Raw genomic sequence first — 20,732 nt, forward strand, 5'->3', positions numbered from 1 at the left:
ATTATGCGACAACACTGACCTACGCAGTTATAGAGGCTCAAGCTAATTCTTGATAGCAATACAATAACTCTAGCTAAACGATGCAGTATGAAGACACCACAGTTTACTGCTTTGAAGTTACAAATGCAGAGAAAAGTTTGATTAAAGAATCATTTGTTCTGATTTGTCGTCGTCTGACAGCAAAAAAACAGCTTCCCTACTAGCTCGTAACGTAACGTTAGCCAACACTTGGGACGATAAAACATAAGAGCCCTTTCCGACGCAGTTAGCTAGCTAGCTAGCTAGCTGGCGCTCTAACATTACGACAAACTTAAACACATTCGCCGCTTCACAAAAGATTATTGAGACAATAGATGTGTAAATTAATTTACATCGTAACGTAACGGTAGTGGAACTGCTGTTAAGCTTAATTTACTCCAGTACAACAGCGCGCTAAACCAACTCACGTTAGCTAAGTACCAGTATAGCTAACTAGCTAACATTCATTTAGCTTCTGCGGCCTAGCTAAACTAGCTAGCTCAGCCGCTTTACCGAATCAACTTACCGGTGCTGTTCCCGGGACGGTCGAGCTTGAGGATGTCCCGGAGATGCTGGGTTGCACCCTCGATATCTATATTAGAATTCGACGCCATGTGTGAGGGAAAGGGGAAAGTGAGTTAGTTTAGGGAGAGATAATTATTTCTTATTTGACGCGATGCTGTCAGTGTTCCCGTTCGTTCACCCAGAGCAACCGTCTAAACTTCCGTTATGTCCGTGTCGTAGATTCCGACTCGTGTCTGCGTCCGGTCAATGGTTCCTATCTCTTTTTTTCATGTTTCTAATCATGTAATTTACAGAATACACACGGCATAACGTTAATGTCGCGATCCACATTAAGTAACACTGGACATTTCAACGTCAACTTTACATTGTGTTTTCTCCTTTTTTTGTATACATCCTTTGATCCTTGGTTATTTTACAGCAGCTCAGAACGCCAGACCAAAGCATCTTTCCCAAACGCTTGATGTCCCCTCTGTGGCAGCTCAGAACAGATTAACGTTACACTTTTCTGTCTCAGATTATAACCATAGACTTTACTAGAAAAGGGCCTGTATTAAATAGATATGACGTTAACAATTATATGAATACATTTAAATTGAACCAATACATTGAAAGATCAAACTCAATCAAAATGTGGAATGTATGAAATCATTCATAGTGTCATGTACAAATAAGAACCAAGGGGTTCACACACATAAAATAATTTAGTTCCCATTTGCTTTTATTTATTTTGAATGCAGAAAGGCATCTCACTGAGGCCTCCTTGTGGTACATTCCGCTATATGCATACTGCTATTCAGGGAGTTTCCTCACAAATTCCTTACCCATGTGAACGGTTTCTATTCCCATGCACTGGAGCTTTATTGAAAGGGTTTAAGTGAAATGTCTTGCAACAAATAAAGTTGTACATTGTGTCAAAATTTTACCTACATTACCCACTTTAGAAAAAATGCTTGCACTTGCACTTACTTAGCACTGCAAATTATCTGTTCTTGGATAATTAAGATCCTCTGCGAAATAAATTGAAATTCCAGTTATAAATTTTGTTTGATAAATTTGTATTTAACTTTGTCTGAGCAACTTTTTTACACATTTTAGTCAGCACGCACAACCAGAGGAAAACCTACCGCACAAAATACTGTACATGGCATGCGTTAGAGCATAAACAGTGGAAACCTTTTACCACATTTAGTTACAGCTACGACTAGTGATTCACCAATCCAACTTTTTTCCTCCTGATACAGAGACTGATGGTCTATTTTTAGATACTGAGCCCAGATTTAATACCTGTACTCTCTTTTCCCAAATTTAAAATCTGTATGTGGAAGTAATTTATGTAAGGAGACACAAGGGAAGGGAAACTAAAAACAGAGTAAGCAGCCCATCATGACTCGATGAATTAACTATTAGAGGGAATTTGATAATAACAAAGAGAACCCAAATTTAATGTGGCTCGGTCACATTTGGTCAGTATCAGCCCAAATTGCATCCGGCGGCCCAATTTATTTTACAATTCTTAATCAACTGGATTACAATACATATTACCTAAGTATTGTCATTTTTTCCAGCAGATCCTCTGTAGTAAGTTCACTGAAAACTAATACATTTTCAAAAAGAATATGCACTTAAAGACATTAGTAAAAAGATTTACTGTGGAGAGATAAAGGACAGGAAAAATAGTTAGCCATAGAGAATGATATGGAGAGACGAGGCCACACCATTAAGAAAAAAAAAAGTCCAGGTTTTATTGTCGATTGTGGCTGCAGTCCATGTTTAACTGGCAGATGTGTGTGAGTGAGTGTGTGTGTGAGAGAGAGAGAGAGAGACAGAAAGCGAGAGACAGAGAGAGAATATAAAGGAGCCAATCACACAGTATGGTCAAACTTTATGTCCATGATTCTTTGGTTTGCAAGAGCAAAACCTGGCGTGAGAAAGAAACACGACACAGTTAACAATTGTGTAAAGGAAGATAAAACTCAGTTAAACACACTTAGTTAAACACACAAGTGGCATCTAAAAACAACTTATATCACAAGAAGTCAGAACTGATTAAGCCAACTCTGAACATGGATCTACAAACCAGTCAACAACAGTGCTAAGAACTGAGTTACCAGCAGTGGAGTCAACAGTGGGGTAGAATGGGTTAGAATTAAGTAAAGAAGGGTGGAGAGCAGAGCATGAGTTAATGGCGTCTGTCAGCGGTTTTTCTTTCTGGTGGACTCCCAGCGTCATGCAGATCAGCGGAGTGGCAGACAGGGGCATCTGATTGGTCGACCGGCTCTCAGCAAAGAAACGCGTTGCAGTTCTACTGGCTGGGGTGGTCTGAAAACCCACCTGGATGAGGTTCAGTGATTGACATCTAGAATCCGGTGTTTGCTTGTTTGACAAGCAGACGTAAATGAGACAGCAGGAGGGAGGGATGAGTTCTCTCTTCTCTCCATCCTCAACTCTTATTTCCCCTCCCTCCATACTTCATCACATGGTGCCCTTCACTATGGCCGCCCCTGTCCACCAGAGTGGGGCGGGGGGTTAGCCAAAGTTATGAATGGCCAGCCTGAACATGTCATTGGTGCACACCCATGCATCATTAATGTTCTTCAGGATGAAACTCTGATGGAAACCCATGATGGGGTCGTCATCTGCCTGCAAACACACACACAAAAAAATGGCAGGAGTTCACGACAAAGTCAGCAATATAGTAAATTAATTTATCAGTTGTACACATCAAAGTCAGTATACTAGTTGTGGGGAGTACCATTCAGTGAAAACAGTCAGGGAATTCCTTCTGTGCCAAGTCAGAGAAAATATTTGCCAATAACGTCACCCAGGATTGGAGTTGCAGTCTACCATCTCAAAATTGTAAGCCCACCTTTAAGGTAGGGTAGTGGTTTTTGAAGATAAGAGAGATATGAGAAAAGAAGAAGACATACTTTATTGATCCCACAGGGGGAAATTACATTTTAAAGGTGCCTGGTGAGTTTTCTTGTAAACAAAGCTTCTTTTTGATTTTAGTGTTTCTCACCCAAGCAGATTGTGTTCATCCTTAAAGGACATACAGTACATGTTAGTGCATGTCCTTCCTTATTTGTAAAAGAGATAAAAAACACAAAAACAGTGCAACTGCAACAATGGTTGCAAATTGAGAAAAAAATCTTGTTCAGGCTTTTGATGTAAAAGGACTGCAGGAAAAGATGCTCTAGTGAGGACAAGCACCACAGCAGACGGCCAAGTTACCCCTGAGCACACGCTGAAGATGGTGGCTGAAGGGACCAATTTTACACCTCAAAGTCTGTTTACAGGTCCTGGGGAGTACTACTCCATATCACTACTCATAATAGTACTCTTAAAAAGGAGCCACACAGTTTGTTTGTCTGATAGTATGGTAATAGAAATGTTTAAAACATAGGTTCAAAGAGGAACCATACTTCATAGTTCCATGTGTGATTATTTGGCTGTAAAACAAGACTTTAAAATAAGGAGGCCATGATAGTGTTACTTACTTTTAGCTGCCCTACAACCATACTCAAGATGCAGCAGTCTGGAGTTGGCTGGTGGTCCTGTGCTGTTATACTATGCGCTATTTTTGTGAAGGGTAGACTCTGGCACACACAGATGGGAAGAAAATACAGAAGAGGAAAATGAATACAGATGTATTACTATATAACTATAAATGCTGAAAGAATTTAAGAAAGTTAAACAGTTACCTAAGAATCCTCTAATTTATCTTGAACTGTTTTCATTAAAACGTAAAATAATGATAATAAGTAGAACCTGTAAAAAAGTCGTACTATTAACTACCCCAAAGAGGTCGGGGAGAAACCAGAGTACTTTACTGCTGCATGTCTACTTTTACAGTAAGCAGGTTACAACAGTGCCTGTAAAGGGTTGTCCGATAACCTACAGAACATAACACCCTGGTTCCTTGTGTGCATCTAAACGTACTGACTGACATTGCCAGTGCGTTTCTCACTTGGGCCACCCACCACCTGTTAAATATAACCTCTGGATATAGTATAAGTTACCAGGCCGACTCACAGCGAGTTTCTCAACAATTGCTCTTTTTCCCTGGAACTGCTGTCCTTCCCATGTGAGACATGATGCATCAATCTGAATTGAGCAGGATAGATAGATAGATAGATAGATAGATAGATAGATAGATAGAGAGGACACAAATTCATTAATACATTGTGTATTCTTTCTTAGTTACACTGTAGATACAAAGGTTTGATGTAGATAATTTGATGCATAAAATTGAAATAAAAAAGTATTATTTGTTGGTGTATGACAACATGTTTAGACAGAAGTAGGGCTGGATCCAAATATTCGTTCAATGGGTATGTATTTGATTTAGAATTTTGGAATTTGAATATTCAGTTTTTTTTTTTGTTTTTTTAAACGTGCATGCAGGATGAAATTTACTGTGGTGTTTTGTTGGAATCAAGCCGCTAGCTGCTGGCTCATTCAGGTCAACCATCTGAGCCAAGAACAGAGAAATGTTGAGTTACAAGCGAGCAGTCTGATGTGTGAAGACGTCTGTAATGGTGATACTGTAAAGCAGCCTGCTGTGTTCAGGCGATCTGATAAAGAAAGATTAGGGCTGCACAATTAATCCAATTTTAATCAGAAAAAAGATTTTGGCTTCCCACAATAAAATTTGCGTAATCAAGCGATTTTTTTTTTAAATGCGTCTTTCCGTTCATAGAAAGCTGCTAGTTTTTTTTACAAAGCCAATCTACCGCTCCGTAAACCAATGTGTGATAATTAGCCAATCAGTTGTTCCCTGCACCACGCAGCTTAATTTCTAGATGTAGACAGTCAGAGGACAGAGTAACGTGTGGAAAAACCAACAGATAGCAGTCGGTTATACATCGGTCACAAGGTTTACCAGTTTACTAGTAAACAACATTTTGTCCCGTTTGTGTTGTTTTTCCGACAACAGCAGTGACCAGTGCTAGTTGGTGCTAGTTAGTGTCTGTTAGCTCATAGAGCTCTAGGGGGCAACTAAAAAATTTTCCTCTAGGCCGCATCCGCTGCCTCTCCACTAACGAAGCAATGTAGTTTATATCGACATAGTTTAATTTTGCGTTACATGACCTATTTCTTCTGCCGTGCCTGTGTTTGGATCTCTCCTCTTACTCTCCGCGTACCCCCGCCCCCCTTCACTCATACAGGTTCCCCGGCAACAGAGACAGAGCTACAACAGCGCCGGTGTTCCACCAAAACACCGGTCCACACTTCTGATATTTGTCCACAGGTTTAATTATTATTAACACAGCTGTATATTGTTAAGCATGAGAGGCAAACCTGTATTTGTACCAGCGTTTCCGCTGGTAATTCTGCTATCTAATAAAATTTGTTTTGGTTAAAATCAACAAATAATCCTGATCTCAATTTAGATGAAAATACTCGGGATTATCATTTTGATAATGGCGCAGCCCTAATAAAATAAATTGTATCAAACATTAACCTTTTGAAATGTAAAAAAAAGAACAACAGTGATGTTCTTTAAGAAGTTGTCCCTTTTTGAAAAAGTTACAAATTGTATTTCTAAAAGTTGGAGAAGCTGCTGGACAACAGGCACCTGTCTAGGGCTGTAGTCAACCAAAGAAAATCTTGGTTGACGGAAGTCCTGAAATTTCAACTAAAAATTGACTGTGTGGAGGGGCGGAAAAATAACGTAAGATTAATTAACTTTACTGTCCGGCAGTACATGTCCGGACATTGTCCGGCTATTTTTAGTATATTAAATCGTTTTTGACCTAATTATTTTGCAGTGAAATGCCACTCGTCTGTCGGCTCTAACAGCGCTGCATCAGCGTTCTGTGACTGTCCTCACACGGAGCGGCTGAACATCGGAGCTTGGCTTTGCGGCTGAGACACAAATAAACTATTAATTTAAAGATTTTACTCTTAAACACAAAAGGCACGTCCACTTTAAGAAATACTGATATTAAACATATCTGCTCAGTGCCTCGCTGTGTTGTATTAACTCTGAAACTTTCTCTTTGAGTCCCTCACATTTGGCGTGATGGTGTGGCGTGCTGGCGCTGTATATTAACAAGTTCTTAAAACCTCAGCCCTCCACAACAACAATGGGCCTCATATCCTGAGCAATAAAGTTGTTAATTCCTTCTGTGATATTATTTTTGCTCTGAAAACATGCCCATAAGCAACTAGTGCTTTCCACCCATAGACCATAACGGTCCATTCTTCCACCCGATGAAATTAACACGGCAAAAAAAAAAGAGAAAACGACCAATAACAAATTTGGTCGAGCTAGAACGTATCGACCAATTAATCAACTGGGAGATTACAGCCCTACACCTGTCATGGCGAGATGCACAGCATGTTTGTCAAGGATTAATTGCAATATAGATCTATTTGTAGCCTTATGCCCCACAGGGCATGAAGAAGAGAACAAAAGTAACTTTACGTGGTTACCTCAGTGACACATTTGACACTTTTGAGATTTGACACTATCACGTTATAATCCGCGAACTCACTGTAAATGAAATTGTTGGCTGCTGTCTCGTTAGATTAGTTAACTGTAACTTACCATTAAACAGGCTAAACTAACAGTAAAGTTGACAGCAAGCTTTCCGACTCAGTTTTAACTCCCCGTTGCAGCTGCCGTGAGGTCAGAGGCTGGCGGTTCAGGGTCTCTCCCCTCCAAGTTATTTCTGTTTGTTTACTTGATGTAACGTTAAAGTCACAGCAGTATCTTACCATGGGACGCACATCACTCTGACGTCAATACTCGCAGTAACCTGCGTCTGAGTTCACGTGTCCAGCAATATGCATGTGTGTGTGCCCGCGCATGCACACACACACAAGTGTGGTTATGTTGTCAATACCTGTGTGCTACACAAAGTTTGTTTCCTCGCAGTTCATTGTAACATAGCAGCGTTTTTTCTTTTAACTATCGCCCCAAAATTAATTTTATAAGTATTTTTTCTGGCACCAAACCAATGAGACAGCTTTAAGCTTGAGCCCTGTTGCACACAGAGCAATACTTAGTGACAACATTATTTTGTCATTTTGTCAAGTAGTTTGCTTGTGTGTATTTCATATATCTTATTTAAATACATATTTAACTTGGGTTGTGCTGTGGAAACTATGTAAATAAAAAAATCATAGCTTGTGCATCTAGTAAATTGTTAATGATGTATCCATTATTCATCAAGTGAGAATACATTAAAACAGGGTCCCCTCCTATTTACACAGGTTCCGTTATCAACTACATATGCACATGTAGGCGGTACCAAAGAGGTTGTTAGATTTGTATTGCATTCGTTTAAATAAATAATAATAAAAAAAAAGGTACAGCCCAACCCTGCGGCAAGACATTTTGTAACTGAACGAATGGTTCTGTCACACTCACATATATGGATCCAAGTTGTGATCTGTCAGAGTCGAACATCTGATAGTAGTGCTGCACAAAGCTGGATCCTATCTGCTCCCACAGAGGCTGGTCCACCATTCTGAATCACCCTGCAACACACACTAGGAAGAAAGAGAGGAGAGCCAGTCAGAAAGAGAGTAGAAAAAGTCAGTAACATATGCCGCCTCCTTATTCATTAGGCCACTGTAAGTTGGTTGGCTAAAAGAGTTTGAAAAAAATGCCAGTCATATGCTTTGGCAAACCTAACTTTGGGAGCTCTATAAGGTGTTCTTATTTTGTCCACCTAATTTATGTCAGTTCACTTAAGTAAAGTTTCACTTAATATTAGAAATACTTCTCTAAACCATTTTTAAATTAAAAAAACCCACTATAAATACAGTTATATTACAATTCATTATAATCTTCAAGCGAACGGAGTATACTGTACCATCCTACTGTACAGACCAAGTGTCAAAAAGGCAATTATATACACTATAACACTCCAAATAAAACTGCATATACCTAATTTACTTATTTCCTTTAACAAAAACCTTACTTCCTTGATGCTGACCATCTTTAAAAGAGAAAGAAAAAATAAAACGACAAAACGGCGAGGCTTAAAATGTACTAAAATTGTATGCGTAAGACCCATGGACTGTATATTATTATTAATATACATGCTATGCTACCACCATAGTTTGTAACATTTAAACTACTTTAGCTAAAGACGCCGCTTGGGTGACACTGACAGCACAAGTCATGTGCTTCCACATATTAACCATTCACTGTAGCTACCTAGTTACTGGAACAATCAAGAGTTCTGAAAATTTGCGATGTAGTTTAAACATATCATGCATACCGACGGGACATACAGCTACAGTACTAGGCCCGCATGGTAATACTAAAAATGGAAAAGCTCTTGTAACGTTATGGCTAGCTAGTTAACGTAACGTTAAGCTAACTAACGTTAGCTGCTACTAGCTTGTGACCTGTCTTGTTTGCTAATGTTTTAGCCTGTGCTGTGAGTTCATATACACAACGTTAACATCCTCCACGTTGGCTAATGTTAGACGTCAGGTAAATTATATTGCCAGGCGTTAGCTAACTGGCTGGGGTTGGCCTTTTCACCAGTTGCTAAAAATACCCCGCCTTCTCCAAGTGTTGATGCCTCCTTCGGGCCCGCGCGCACAGCTGTGGAACCCCGAAGCAGCTAGCGTTACGTTACCCTAGACAGGAGTGCCCAACGTTAACGTTAGCCCTAAACCGGTTTGGAGCAGCCAATTGAACTACTTATACTACCCTACACTTGTTCAAATTTCAGACTAAACTAGCGCTTTTTCTTTTCGGACATGTTTCCATTCACTATTCCATAAGACTGTTTACTAAAAATAAGTAACAATAACTTACCTCTAACCAACGCCTAGGCCGAGGCCGGCTTCACAATCTAACAGTGCAGAAGTGTCTGCTGCCCTACGAGGGCACGCACTCAAAGACGTAACCGGCCGGTGGTTTGTGGGTATTGTAGTCATTAAGTACAATCATTTTTTTTAGACATGCTGTGTTTGTAAACAACATCTTAAAGTAAAAAACAACAAAATGAGTTGCTCTTGCTTTTCGATTTACATTTGTGTTTTGTCTGATTTAACTTATTTGAACCTATCTGATTATTGTATGGCCTATGCCAGGGCTGTAAGATTAGATAAAAATGCAGGAGCCACCTTAAAACACTTACCATTTCTTTTTATATTGTGCTTTAGTTTATATGGTGCATACTATTACACAGTTAAAATTATTCAATTACCACAATTGTAATTGCAACACACAGTGAATCCTTTAAGCCCATGGCAGTCGGACACTTTGCCCAGTTGACACATGACTACATTTATAGAAGCATCACATTACATCACTTACAATGAACTATGCACTGGAGGGGTAGAGAGTAGGCTACTATGTGGTTCATTAGTAAGCTTGTAAAAGTGACAACTTTCTTTGCTGTGTTGGCAGTGCACCTAGTAGGCCTACATTGCATTTGAAAGGACATGGCTATAAGGGCCCTTATGTTCCCCAATTTAAGGGGAAGAAATATGCATTGAATGACTAGCGGCTTAAATGTGTCTTGGCCAGCCAGGTGTGTTTTCAAACAGTTACTTCTTCTACAACATTTCTAGAGTTGATTCTGTGTGATATTTGGTGTCTGGTATTACTTCAACACGGGAACAGAAATGGTGGTGGAAAGTAATTCGCTCAGGAACTATATTTAAGTAATGTTTTACGGTACTTGTTACGTATGGAGTGTATCAACTTTATGTAAGTTTCCACCTGATACTACTTCTCCTTCTCCACTACATTTCAGCGAAAAGTACAACATTCACTACATTGATTTCCCAAATGACTGGTTTCTTAACAGATACTTATATATCATTCATACCTTGCACTCTGTATATAATGTAGCATATGTTATTCATTCATACTAAAGCACGTTATTTAATATGTAATTAATCGCTGTCTAACCTGTACTTCTGGTTAGACACCAACTACATTTTGTTGCTTTGTACTTGTGACACGTGCAGTGACAATAAAGTTGAATCTAATCTAATCTAGTAAAGATCTCAAATAAAAACAACATGTGTTAGACTTATAAAATACACACTGTTAAGGTTAAACCAGTTGAAAAAATAAAAACAAGTGTCTGGTTGGGGGCATTTGCCACATTTTAGATGACTTGTTAGAGACATGTAGTTCCCCCTCTTACCTTCTTTGATGGTTTCTCTTAACCCTTGTGTTTTCTTCCAGTTGACCACGACTTTTTGTTTCTCTCGGTCTTTTTCAACACTTTTATGAAATTAACCGTTAAATGTTTTTGTGGTTTTTTTACCTCATGTTTAAGAAGATTTTATTTTTTTCACTTTTTTCAACATTCTTATATCTTTTTTTTTTCAAATGCTGTAACATTGAATAAAACACCAAAATTCAATAAAAATGTTGCACTGATCATACATTTTTTTCATTTAACATTTTTATGAAGAGCGTTGTAGGGAACATCCACGTTAGCCAGGCTCCGCCCTCTTAAGTACTTCTTATCAATTTTTGTTTCCCTTCAATACTACGAGTGGGTTTGCGGTATATTCACTAGTTTTCTCCAGTCAAACCTTTACCGGTCCAATCAGCAAACACAGGGAGTGGCTGAGAACGATGCAGTAGTTTAAGTTGTAGTTCCGTAATGGCGGTGGAGAACGATGAGAGTGAAGCCTTTCGGTCCATTGTGGCAACGCTGCCAAACATCCAGAAGTTAGACACCGAGCAGGAACAATCTTAGTGAGTTTTGTTGATGGCCATGATGTTGAGACCCTCCTCTCCCACGGGGTTTGTTTTGTTTGAAAGTTTGATTTTCCAGCTCGCTCCGTTAGTGGTGAAGGAGTTGGCTAAGCCTAACGCTAGCGATGCTAAGCCGATGTCACGACCAAACGTTAGCGACTGGTTTTGGCAGATCCAGAGTGACTCTGGGCAGATCCAATAGTTTTCAACTTTAAGTTGAAAATTTGGTTGAAAGAAACCCACATTTCTGATACAGAAACTTTTAGAAAATTGGTCAAATTTGACCCAAGGATGCAAATTTGACCCAAGGACAACAGGAAGGTTAAATAACAGTCTGAGGCCTTAGCAGATCCTCATTTAAGGATTGTTAATTCACAATTCCTTTACACAATAATTGACGTGCAACAAAATTAACAGTAGACTTCCCTATTCTATCACTTTACAGGGGCTCGGTTGTGCTCGGGCTTGTGCTCTGGGTTGTGCGGTAAATGAGCGCCGATCAGGTGATGCGTTCTGATTAACGTGAAAATGGATGCTGAGGAGGTGAAACCGAGGCTGGCCTATGGCGATTATGTTTTGGATGTATTGGCAAAGAAAGCAAAGTCTGATAGCCTACATTAGTCAAGAATGAATTATGTTAAAACATGTATAAATTACTCATTTTTGACAGAAGGCAAAAGAGCTGTATGCATGGGAACATTTGAATTATGTAGGGCTGTAAACAGGTTTGGGCTTTTTTAAAGCTGTCAATTAAAAACATACTATCGGGCTCGGGCCTAAATCACATAAAGCAGGGATCTTCAACATGGGTCCGGGACCCCTAGTTGGTCCTCAGAGTCATTTATTGTAGGCCCAGTTTAAAAAGCAACTTCATACTATTATATGTAGTAGGGGGTCCCTGCTACATATCTCTTACAAAACGTCTGGACACGTGACTTGATCATTTGGTGACCAACATTACATTTAAATCCTCATGAGTCATGCATTATATCATCATGAGTCATGCATTATATCATCATGAGTCATGCATTAGTTAAGCTATACTTAAGTGACTTAAAGTGTAGCTTTTTAATGTTTCTGAAATCTATTAAATGACCTTAACGCCAGAAAAGCCTGTTATTGAATACAGCCAAGTAAAGGGTAGCAGGAGATTTATTTTATAAAGACTTATTTATATTTTACTTTAAATTTAGAAGTTATTGGTTGTAGCGATGGCTGATACTGGGGCAGGAGCATCACAGAAAAAGGAAATAAACAAAGAACACCTAAAAGCTAAAGTGAAAGACAACGAGCAAAACCAAGTAACACTGGGACCGGCTTTCATTAGATGGAGATGATTAAATAATTCAAAACCGACCCCAAATTTGCCCCCAGGTAAGTCAAATGTTAAATTTCATTCATAAAAAAACTTTACAATGAGTGATGTGGTTGTACGTCAGTAGCCAACAATAAATTACATCCTCCTTCCATTTAGCACGGAAATTTCATTCCTTTCAGTCCGTATTCATTTTTTTTAATGCAATGTGCTTTTTTTGCTAGTTATTGCTACATTGGTTGCTACCACAAACTCTTAATGCTTTGGCTCATGACACAGCGACAGTGATACCCGGTTTAACTCGCGACACATCCAAAGTAGGCTAAGTTACCGTAAGCAACACCTTTAATGCAACGTAACATCTGTAATGTTTTACATTCATCGCAACTATGTGACGTCCCAGTAATGCCAAGTGAATATTGGTCACAAGTCATTTTAAATACATATTGCCATTTAAAAGAAAGTCACTTTTCTTTTTGCACAAACCTTACAGTATACCTTGGATTGCTTTTTCCATATTCCACTGATGAAATGAGCCCTTCACAAGATGAAATTATAATGTTGCTCTGCTTTTGACTAGATCCTGGCAAATTGACATGGCCATATTTTGGGTAAAAAGGACTGGAGGACATTTTCAAAACATTACGTCAACATGAACAGTAAACTCGGCATTTACAGATTACGGTCCGTGACTAAAAGCAGCTTATCTTGGGTTGCCACTTTATCATTAACAGCACATCCATTAATCTCTTTCTCCAGACCATGTACTTCAAGGGCTTTTAAGGCTGGCTTGATTCCTCACTTTCTTTATGCAGATGTAGTCATGTATACCATCTGCAGTGTTTTCTGCCATCAAGCCATAAGAACACAACACAACTATGCTTCACACACACCAGAATGAATGCGTGTCCTCTTAGAGTTTCACAGGCTGCAGTAAAATAATGTACGCATGTAAAGTGTAATCTACAATATGTATCAGGTCTATAGATATCTTAATCCAAATACTATCTTTGTTATACAATTTTCTGTCTCCATTGATGTATTTACATTGATGAATCAGCAGTGGATAGATTTGATGGAGGACTGCCTGACATCCGGCGCGCTTAGCTTCCGCTCTCTGTGTGTTTCCATTTTCAAACAACTACTTCAAGCTAGCAAGCTACATGCTAAAAATAACACGTTGTGAAGAACATTTGGATCATGCAACAAGGAAGGCAATATCCAGTTCAGTTGACTTGAAACAAGGCTCTGGGTAGGATGGGTTTCAGCGCAAGAAAAAGACAGTTTACTTGTTTTTGTTAACTGAGACTTGCATTGAAGGCTGCAACATTTATAGTGATTTATTGATGATTTGATTATTTTTATTTGGCAGGATATTGAGCCATTCTACAAGGCACAGAGGGTTAAAATAACATCACAGGGTCAGGTAAATCTCAAAAGAGTGTCTCAACTGACTACACTCCATATCCAGGTTTTGAGAATATTAATGTACATGTACATTTGCAGTTATTTAAACATCAGGAACTGTTAAAAAAGTATTGTGGGGCAATTGATAAACTGTAATTCAAGAATAAATGTTCCATTATTTACTTTTTTTCTTACATGCCATTCTTAATTAACAATCAATACAATTAACAACATTAAACAGTTGCTGGCATGAAATGGATTTGATGCAGCCTTTTCTTCTGATTATTCAAGAGCTGGAGGTAAGGTTGCCACACCAGATTCTGCTAGCTGTTGGAGCATGTCAAGAGAGCAATAACTTAGAAAGTATGCAGAAAACTATTTAAACTCTATTCCAAAAGTACAGTGCATTTAGGAAGTAGTCAGACCCCTTCACTTTTGTGGTGTTGCAGCCCTAGGCCTTGAGACCTTCTATAGACGGGTGAGCCTTTCCACATCATGTCCAGCCAGTTGAATTTGCTACAGCTGGACTCCAATTAAGATGTAGACACGAGTCAAAGATGATCAAGAGAAATGGGAGGCACCTGAGCTAAATTTAAATCATCATAGAAAAGGGCCTGAATACTTATGTTAATATTATATTTAGTTTTTTCTTTTTAATAAATAGGCAATAAATTCTAATGTCCCGTTTCGGATTTGCCATTATGGGGCATTAAGTTTAGATTGACAAGGGAACATTTACTTAAACAAATATAGCATGCTGCAACACAACGAAATTTGAAAAAACTGAATGGGGGTGAATATTTTCTAAATGCACTGTGACTGCATATTTAAAATTGCTTCACTAATTCCTGTACATTTTGAAGTGCTATTTAAAGGTTTCACCAAATGAGAGCACAAATGTCTTAGAATAGCTAGAGATGCATGTTGTGGATAACATTTTGTAAATTATGAAAACTAAAATCAGCCTGAATAAAAAAAAAAGACCGTGAAACCTGTGCTGGTACGTACCAGGCTGTGGAGTCTCTGAGAGGAAATAGTGTCGTTACTGTTGTCTGGTTCACTTTGAGCCGAGGCCACAAGTTGATCTATTTCCTGATCTGACTTCAGAGGGAACGCTGTTCTCAGGGCCGCCCTACACATACAGTACACGCACAAAACACACTCTTTTGACAGAGAAAAACAGAGACAGCCATGGAGAACAAAAAGTCTTCTGCTGAAGGCTTTATTTTGGAAGTTTGTCCCCAGCTGATTTAGGTCTAAGGATAAAGGGCGTCATACGTTGCACAGATTGTAAGGCCTCTGAGGCAAGTTTGGGATTTATAGGCTATATAAATAAAAATTGACTATAATTTTGTGTGCTCTTCTGTGTGCCTCTCTTTTTATCACCTAAACTCCAGGACAGTGAGTGTGCTGGTTTCAGGGGCATCCGAGTCGATCGGGTCTTTTAGGTCACGGGACTGAATCTGGCTTTGCCCTCGGGACACACTTTCATCCATCTGAAAAACAACACACAGCTTTTAAAGAAACAGTTTAACATTTGGGGGAAAATGTTTCTTCACTTTTTTCAAGATCGATACTCTTGTATCTGTTAGTTCAATATGAAACTGAAAATAATTAGCTTAATTTAGCTTAGCATAAGAAATGAATAGGGGGAAATAGCTAGTCTGGTTCTGTCCAAAGGTTAAAAAAACAAAACAATTAACATCAACTAGCATCTAAAAAATCAATATGTTATATGTTTGTTTTAATTTTAATTTTTAACTTTTACACTTTGTACAAATTAAATTAAGCAGATATATTGTACTAGATATAGTTTGTGTCGGCTTACTGTTTGTTAACACCGGTGTTCAAAGTTGGCCCCTCCTCCCCGGCTCAGAGCCAGAGAGAGAGACAGAGAACACAGTGGTGGTCAAGCTAGAGAGGGAGCGCTGAACAAAGCACTCAATCAGAGGAATAAAAGTCTCTTTCCTCATGTTCTAAATCACAAACAAACACACACACACTTCTGCAGAAAGGTTTATGAGAGCATTATGAGTGAATGCAGAGCTTCATCCTGTCTGTTTCTGTGTGATTAGGTCAGTTATATACTTACTTACTTACACTTCTAGTGGGTCATTAGTAATGATTGAGAGGAATTAATTTGATTTAGTCCATACACTTATTTTTTGAGAAAAGCATTGCATGTCATTTTAATTAGCAATTGTAGTTCCAGGTGAGCAGATCTTTGTTTACCTTTGGACAGAGAGATGGCTTGTTTTACAGCCTTTGTGCTAAGCTAAGCTAACTGTATTCATCCACATTTAGGGTAAAATGTTATTGCTCATTTGGGGTTGCCAACAAATTAATATTTTAGCAATACACTTACACCTTCACACATGATCACCTTTACTGTAGATTTGAAGACAACACTTCATACCAGCCGATCCCAACAATTAGAAAAAAAATCAAGAAAAAATGGAAGTGGAAGTTTCAAATTGCTCCAAATTTTAAGTTTAAACAAACCGTTTTAAATGAATAACTATGCCAAAATGTTGCTGAGTAGCTGGTTGCACCAGCAATACCTCCAAAAACCCTGATCTCCGATTTGTCCTCTTGACATGTCTTAATCCTGATAGATGGACTTTGGCTTCGGGGTATATACCAGACCGGCATCGCCGAGGAAAAGAATCACGCTGACACATCAGGAGAGAAACAGGAAAATGCCAACCAGCTGTTGTGTAGCGGGTTAATCAAGATTTTCACACTGTTATGAGACTCATAAGATACAAGGAATATTCTCAGTCAGTGTGGTGATAGTTACTTATGATCGATAGCTAACGTTGGGTTAAAGGGATTCACCCTAAGGTCCTTTGCACCATGACCTGGGGCCAAACATCCCAGCAGAAGCTTTTTTTCCTTGGGTAACATTGGTCAAGTTACTAGTCCACTAATAAGGCCTGGAATGACACTCCGGCCCTAATTAGTAATGAATTTGATGTTTTATTAAACAGAATTACATTGAGTTGTTCTTGCACAATATTTCCTATATTTCTAAGCAGATATTCTATGCTGTATTTTGATAAAATGCCCACCCGCCTCGGAACCCCCCCTTGTTGTATATTGGTCCCCATTGTGCCACCCCACTTAAAAAATCCTGGAAGCCCCCCTGGCTATAAGGTGATCTATATATCTAATATTAGTTCTCAAGGTGTATTTATGTTCTGCCACTCTCTTTCAAAGTCCTCTTAGTGCACCAAATATAAAAACCGGAAGGGGGTCACTCAAGGATGTCCCAATTAGACAGAATGATCTACCGGATGTGCTGAGCCTGTTTACTAAAACGTGCGACAAAATGTATACCTGAAGTGTCTTATCTCTGTCTATACTTTTGATGTAGGAGGTGATGATGTGTGGTGTAAGCTGTGTTAAAATGCATTTAGTCAGCGCTGCCGGAAATTCTGCCAGATCATACCCAGATGTCCGCTACCTTCCTCTGTCTTTGTGTTGGAATTTCAAACTCCAATCGATTTCTGAGGACTATGGTTAACTGCTCCTCAGATGTCTGCAGGGTAAATCCAGACAGCTAGCTAGACCATCTGTCCAATCTGACTTCTTTGAACGAGCACATGTTCCATCAAAACACATTATTTTCCGAGGCTACTTTGCAGCGGCTCTGTAGCTCTACATGGTGCTGAGCACCGTCCAAAACGATTGTGACTGATTTAAAGAAATGCCAATAATCCAGAGCAAGGAATTCTGTGTGGACTAGCTGGACTCCGCTCCATATTGCTGTGGAGGAAGGTCTGGCAATGTGAGACTAGTCAGGGTATTAAAAAGTACCTGCACAGTGATGGGGTCCTGTGTCTTGTTCTGCATGCTGCCATCTTTGTGGAGCTCCAGCAGGGTGTCATACTCTCTCTTCAACTGATCAAAGTCACCCTGCACCGTCTTCAACTGGACACCACAGAAAATACAAAAACATGACCATGGTGAGGAGTGTTAACATTTGAACATGAAGGTGTGTACTGTGTGTTTAATGTCTGTGTCTACGGCCACCTGCTGTAGGTCGTGTCTGTGTGTTTGTTCCAGGGTGTCCCAGTCGCGTCTTGGCACGACATCCCAGTACTCTGCCTTCATCCTGGTGAGCTCCACCTGGGCTTTGGTCAGGTCTTCCCGACACACCTTCAGAGCGAGCTGCAGCTCCACAGGGTCTTGAGCCTCTTTTTTATTTTTTTAACAAGGAAAACAGATTTCAGAAAACATAATCCTTAAATTTATGTATTTATAGTTTTTGGTTGAGCCTTTTATTTTTTTAATAAATTGCTTACATGACATAACATTTTTCATGCTTAGCATTTGTTGGGAAATATACTTATGCACTTTTTTTTACTGAAATCTCCGCAAGAATTCATCTAAGTCTCTGGAAATATTATTTGTTACCATGTACTATTTGTTTCCATAGCGTTTTCTTCATTAAGCTTTTAACCCCAATTTGCTCTCAAAAATGCTGGCTTAGGTGGACCCCGCAGGCCCAATGTGAACCAATCAAACTTGATCTTTTCTTATAGAAATGTATTTTAATTCTCCAAAGCATAGCGCCATAATAGGATTTGCTTTATTATAACAGACTATTGAGGTACTCACCTAAAGTGTTTTCATATTCCTTTTTGATGCCAAAAGAAGGGTTAGTAGAGCGGTTTCCGTACCTTTTTTTGTGCTTAGCGTTGTTTGGGAACTATACTTTTGCAATTTGCCATCTTGCTGAGTTTTCAGTAGAAAAGTTCATACGCATGTTCCCCTAAATTACAAACTATTCCTTTACAGACTTGGTAGAGCCTTAATCCTAAATTGTAAATCAGTGGGCAACGCTTTTGAAGAATACAATATAATAAACAGGTTTCAAGCTGGAATGCAACTAAATTATTTTCACATGTTCGATTGATCTGTTTGTTAGTTTCTCGTTTCTTAATCAATGAGTCATTTGGTCTATGAAATGTCAGAAAATGGTAAAACATGCCCACCACATCCCAAAGCCCAAGCTGAAGTCTTCAAATGTCTTGTTTTGCACAACCAAGAGTCCAAAACCTAAACATAGTCAGTTTACAATCATAGAAGACTAATGAAACCAGGAAAAATTCATATTTGAAAAGCTGGAACCAGAGTATTAGTTTAAGTACAAAATGACTTGAAATGATTGATTATAAAATGTGTTTCTGATTCATTTTCAGGTGATTGACTGATCGACTAATTGAATAATGGAGAATTATTTGCAACTCTACCAATGTTGTCATCTGCAGGATGCTCCTCCTTAGCAGAGCCTTGTGTTAGGTCATTGAGCTGCCAGATCAGCAGCTTGCGGGCATCCCGCTCCTCCCTGTACTGCAGATACTGCTGGGAGAGTTGAGACTGCAGACGGTCCACCTTAGAAGGCATAGATGATAGGGTGGGTGAGACAAGATTAGGGCTGGGTGTCATTCAAAAATATTTAATACCGGTAGCGATACCAGTACCTTGACTTTGATACCAGTTTCTACAAGATACTCTTTTTCAATACCAAATTTTAAAAACTTAAAGAAATTACAATTTGACTGCACAAATGTATTTATTTATTTTTCAGCTCCTGCTACGTGAGCCTTGTCTCTGTGCGTACTTTAGAGTTTTTCCTGCGTGTCTCTACGACAGGTAACGTTAGAGAGCCAATCACAGATATCTTGGTAGAAGCATGCGGCATGCTTACTGGCTCACTGACGCTGATGACATTTACTCCCTAGGTATCGAAACAGTGTATTGAATGACGAGGCATTTTTTGATACTCATTACTTTAGAGGCAATTCAGTCTGTGCCTAAAAGTGTTGGAGTCAGTACTCAGCCCTAGACAAGAGAGTGAAATTTTTTTTTAAATAAGAAAACTCCTTCAAACCACCCCAGTAAATAGAACTAAAGGGATCTCCACCTGTAACCCTAAATAACTTTTTCATACATATTTTTGAGATCAGGAAAGCCCATTAAATACATATTTAAGACAATATTTAGGGGAGTTGTATTCCTTAAAAAGCCACATAAATGACTAAATAAATTGTGGTCAGAACACCCCTTTACAAGTTTGTCATGTACCACTGCCTCCATGGCCTCTTCTTTCACCCTCATGGCCTCAATGTGCCTCTGCAATTGCTGCTTCTCCCTTTTCAAGGCTCCAATCTCAGCCTGCTCCTCTGCCCAGCGAGCTTGAATCTTCCTGTCCCATTCCTCTGTCACTAGCCTCAGATGGGATCGCAGTGGTTCCCGTTCTCGGATTTGACCCCGCAGATATGCTGAACAGATGTAAAATGCAATATTATTATCTATCATTCATGGAACTGTATATCAAACATCAAAAACATTCATTAAAAACTAAATATATTCTATTATTAAAATAACAAATTAGAAAAATATGAAACTTTGGCTGAGTAATGCTTTTTCTGATTGATTTATGATTTTATGTATATTTTAACTGTTATTTTATTATGTTTTTCTGACTCAATTTCTAAATGTAGCTCAGACAGTGGGTTGGCGGGCTGTGACTTGACTTTGTCAGTGCAACTTAGATAGCACCAAACTAAATTAACTGTTTACAATTGCACACAAAAAAATCGGACTTAATTTAACTCTTTGAAAATAACTCCATTTCTCCAAAGAATAGCGCCATAATATTTCAGGTCTTTGTCATACTTATACCTGATATATATATATATATATATATATATATATATATGTGTGTGTGTGTGTGTGTGTGTGTGTGTGTGTGTGTGTGTGTGT

At 38.9% G+C, this 20,732-nt stretch overlaps 3 protein-coding genes across 5 annotated transcripts in view; all 3 read right to left on the reverse strand.

Annotated features, from left to right (window-relative positions):
- The window catches only part of edc4 (enhancer of mRNA decapping 4), a 37,186-nt gene extending 36,403 nt beyond the window's left edge, over nt 1-783 (reverse strand). For both annotated transcript variants that reach the window (XM_034878826.1, XM_034878825.1), the window contains exon 1: nt 545-783. In XM_034878826.1, the coding sequence (XP_034734717.1) occupies nt 545-632 (88 nt within the window). In that variant the 5' untranslated portion in view covers nt 633-783. The remainder of the gene's footprint in view (nt 1-544) is intronic.
- A 1,482-nt stretch (nt 784-2,265) lies between these two features.
- On the reverse strand, nt 2,266-9,510 carry nutf2 (nuclear transport factor 2). Its single transcript, XM_034878840.1, has 5 exons — nt 9,329-9,510; nt 7,922-8,043; nt 4,576-4,647; nt 4,041-4,139; nt 2,266-3,183 (listed from the first exon to the last, which is right to left on the reverse strand). The coding sequence occupies exons 2-5, from the start codon at nt 8,018-8,020 to the stop codon at nt 3,070-3,072; spliced, it is 384 nt and encodes a 127-aa protein (XP_034734731.1). The 5' UTR covers nt 8,021-8,043; nt 9,329-9,510; the 3' UTR covers nt 2,266-3,069.
- A 4,399-nt stretch (nt 9,511-13,909) lies between these two features.
- The window catches only part of tsnaxip1 (translin-associated factor X interacting protein 1), an 8,449-nt gene continuing 1,626 nt past the window's right edge, over nt 13,910-20,732 (reverse strand). For both annotated transcript variants that reach the window (XM_034878837.1, XM_034878836.1), the window contains exons 5-11: nt 20,052-20,248; nt 19,217-19,358; nt 17,994-18,157; nt 17,778-17,891; nt 15,345-15,454; nt 14,967-15,090; nt 13,910-14,285 (exon numbers count right to left, since the gene is read on the reverse strand). In XM_034878837.1, the coding sequence (XP_034734728.1) occupies nt 14,241-14,285; nt 14,967-15,090; nt 15,345-15,454; nt 17,778-17,891; nt 17,994-18,157; nt 19,217-19,358; nt 20,052-20,248 (896 nt within the window). In that variant the 3' untranslated portion in view covers nt 13,910-14,240. The remainder of the gene's footprint in view (nt 14,286-14,966; nt 15,091-15,344; nt 15,455-17,777; nt 17,892-17,993; nt 18,158-19,216; nt 19,359-20,051; nt 20,249-20,732) is intronic.

Source organism: Etheostoma cragini, chromosome 8 (genome assembly GCF_013103735.1).
Source record: "Etheostoma cragini isolate CJK2018 chromosome 8, CSU_Ecrag_1.0, whole genome shotgun sequence".
Lineage (NCBI taxonomy): Eukaryota > Metazoa > Chordata > Actinopteri > Perciformes > Percidae > Etheostoma > Etheostoma cragini.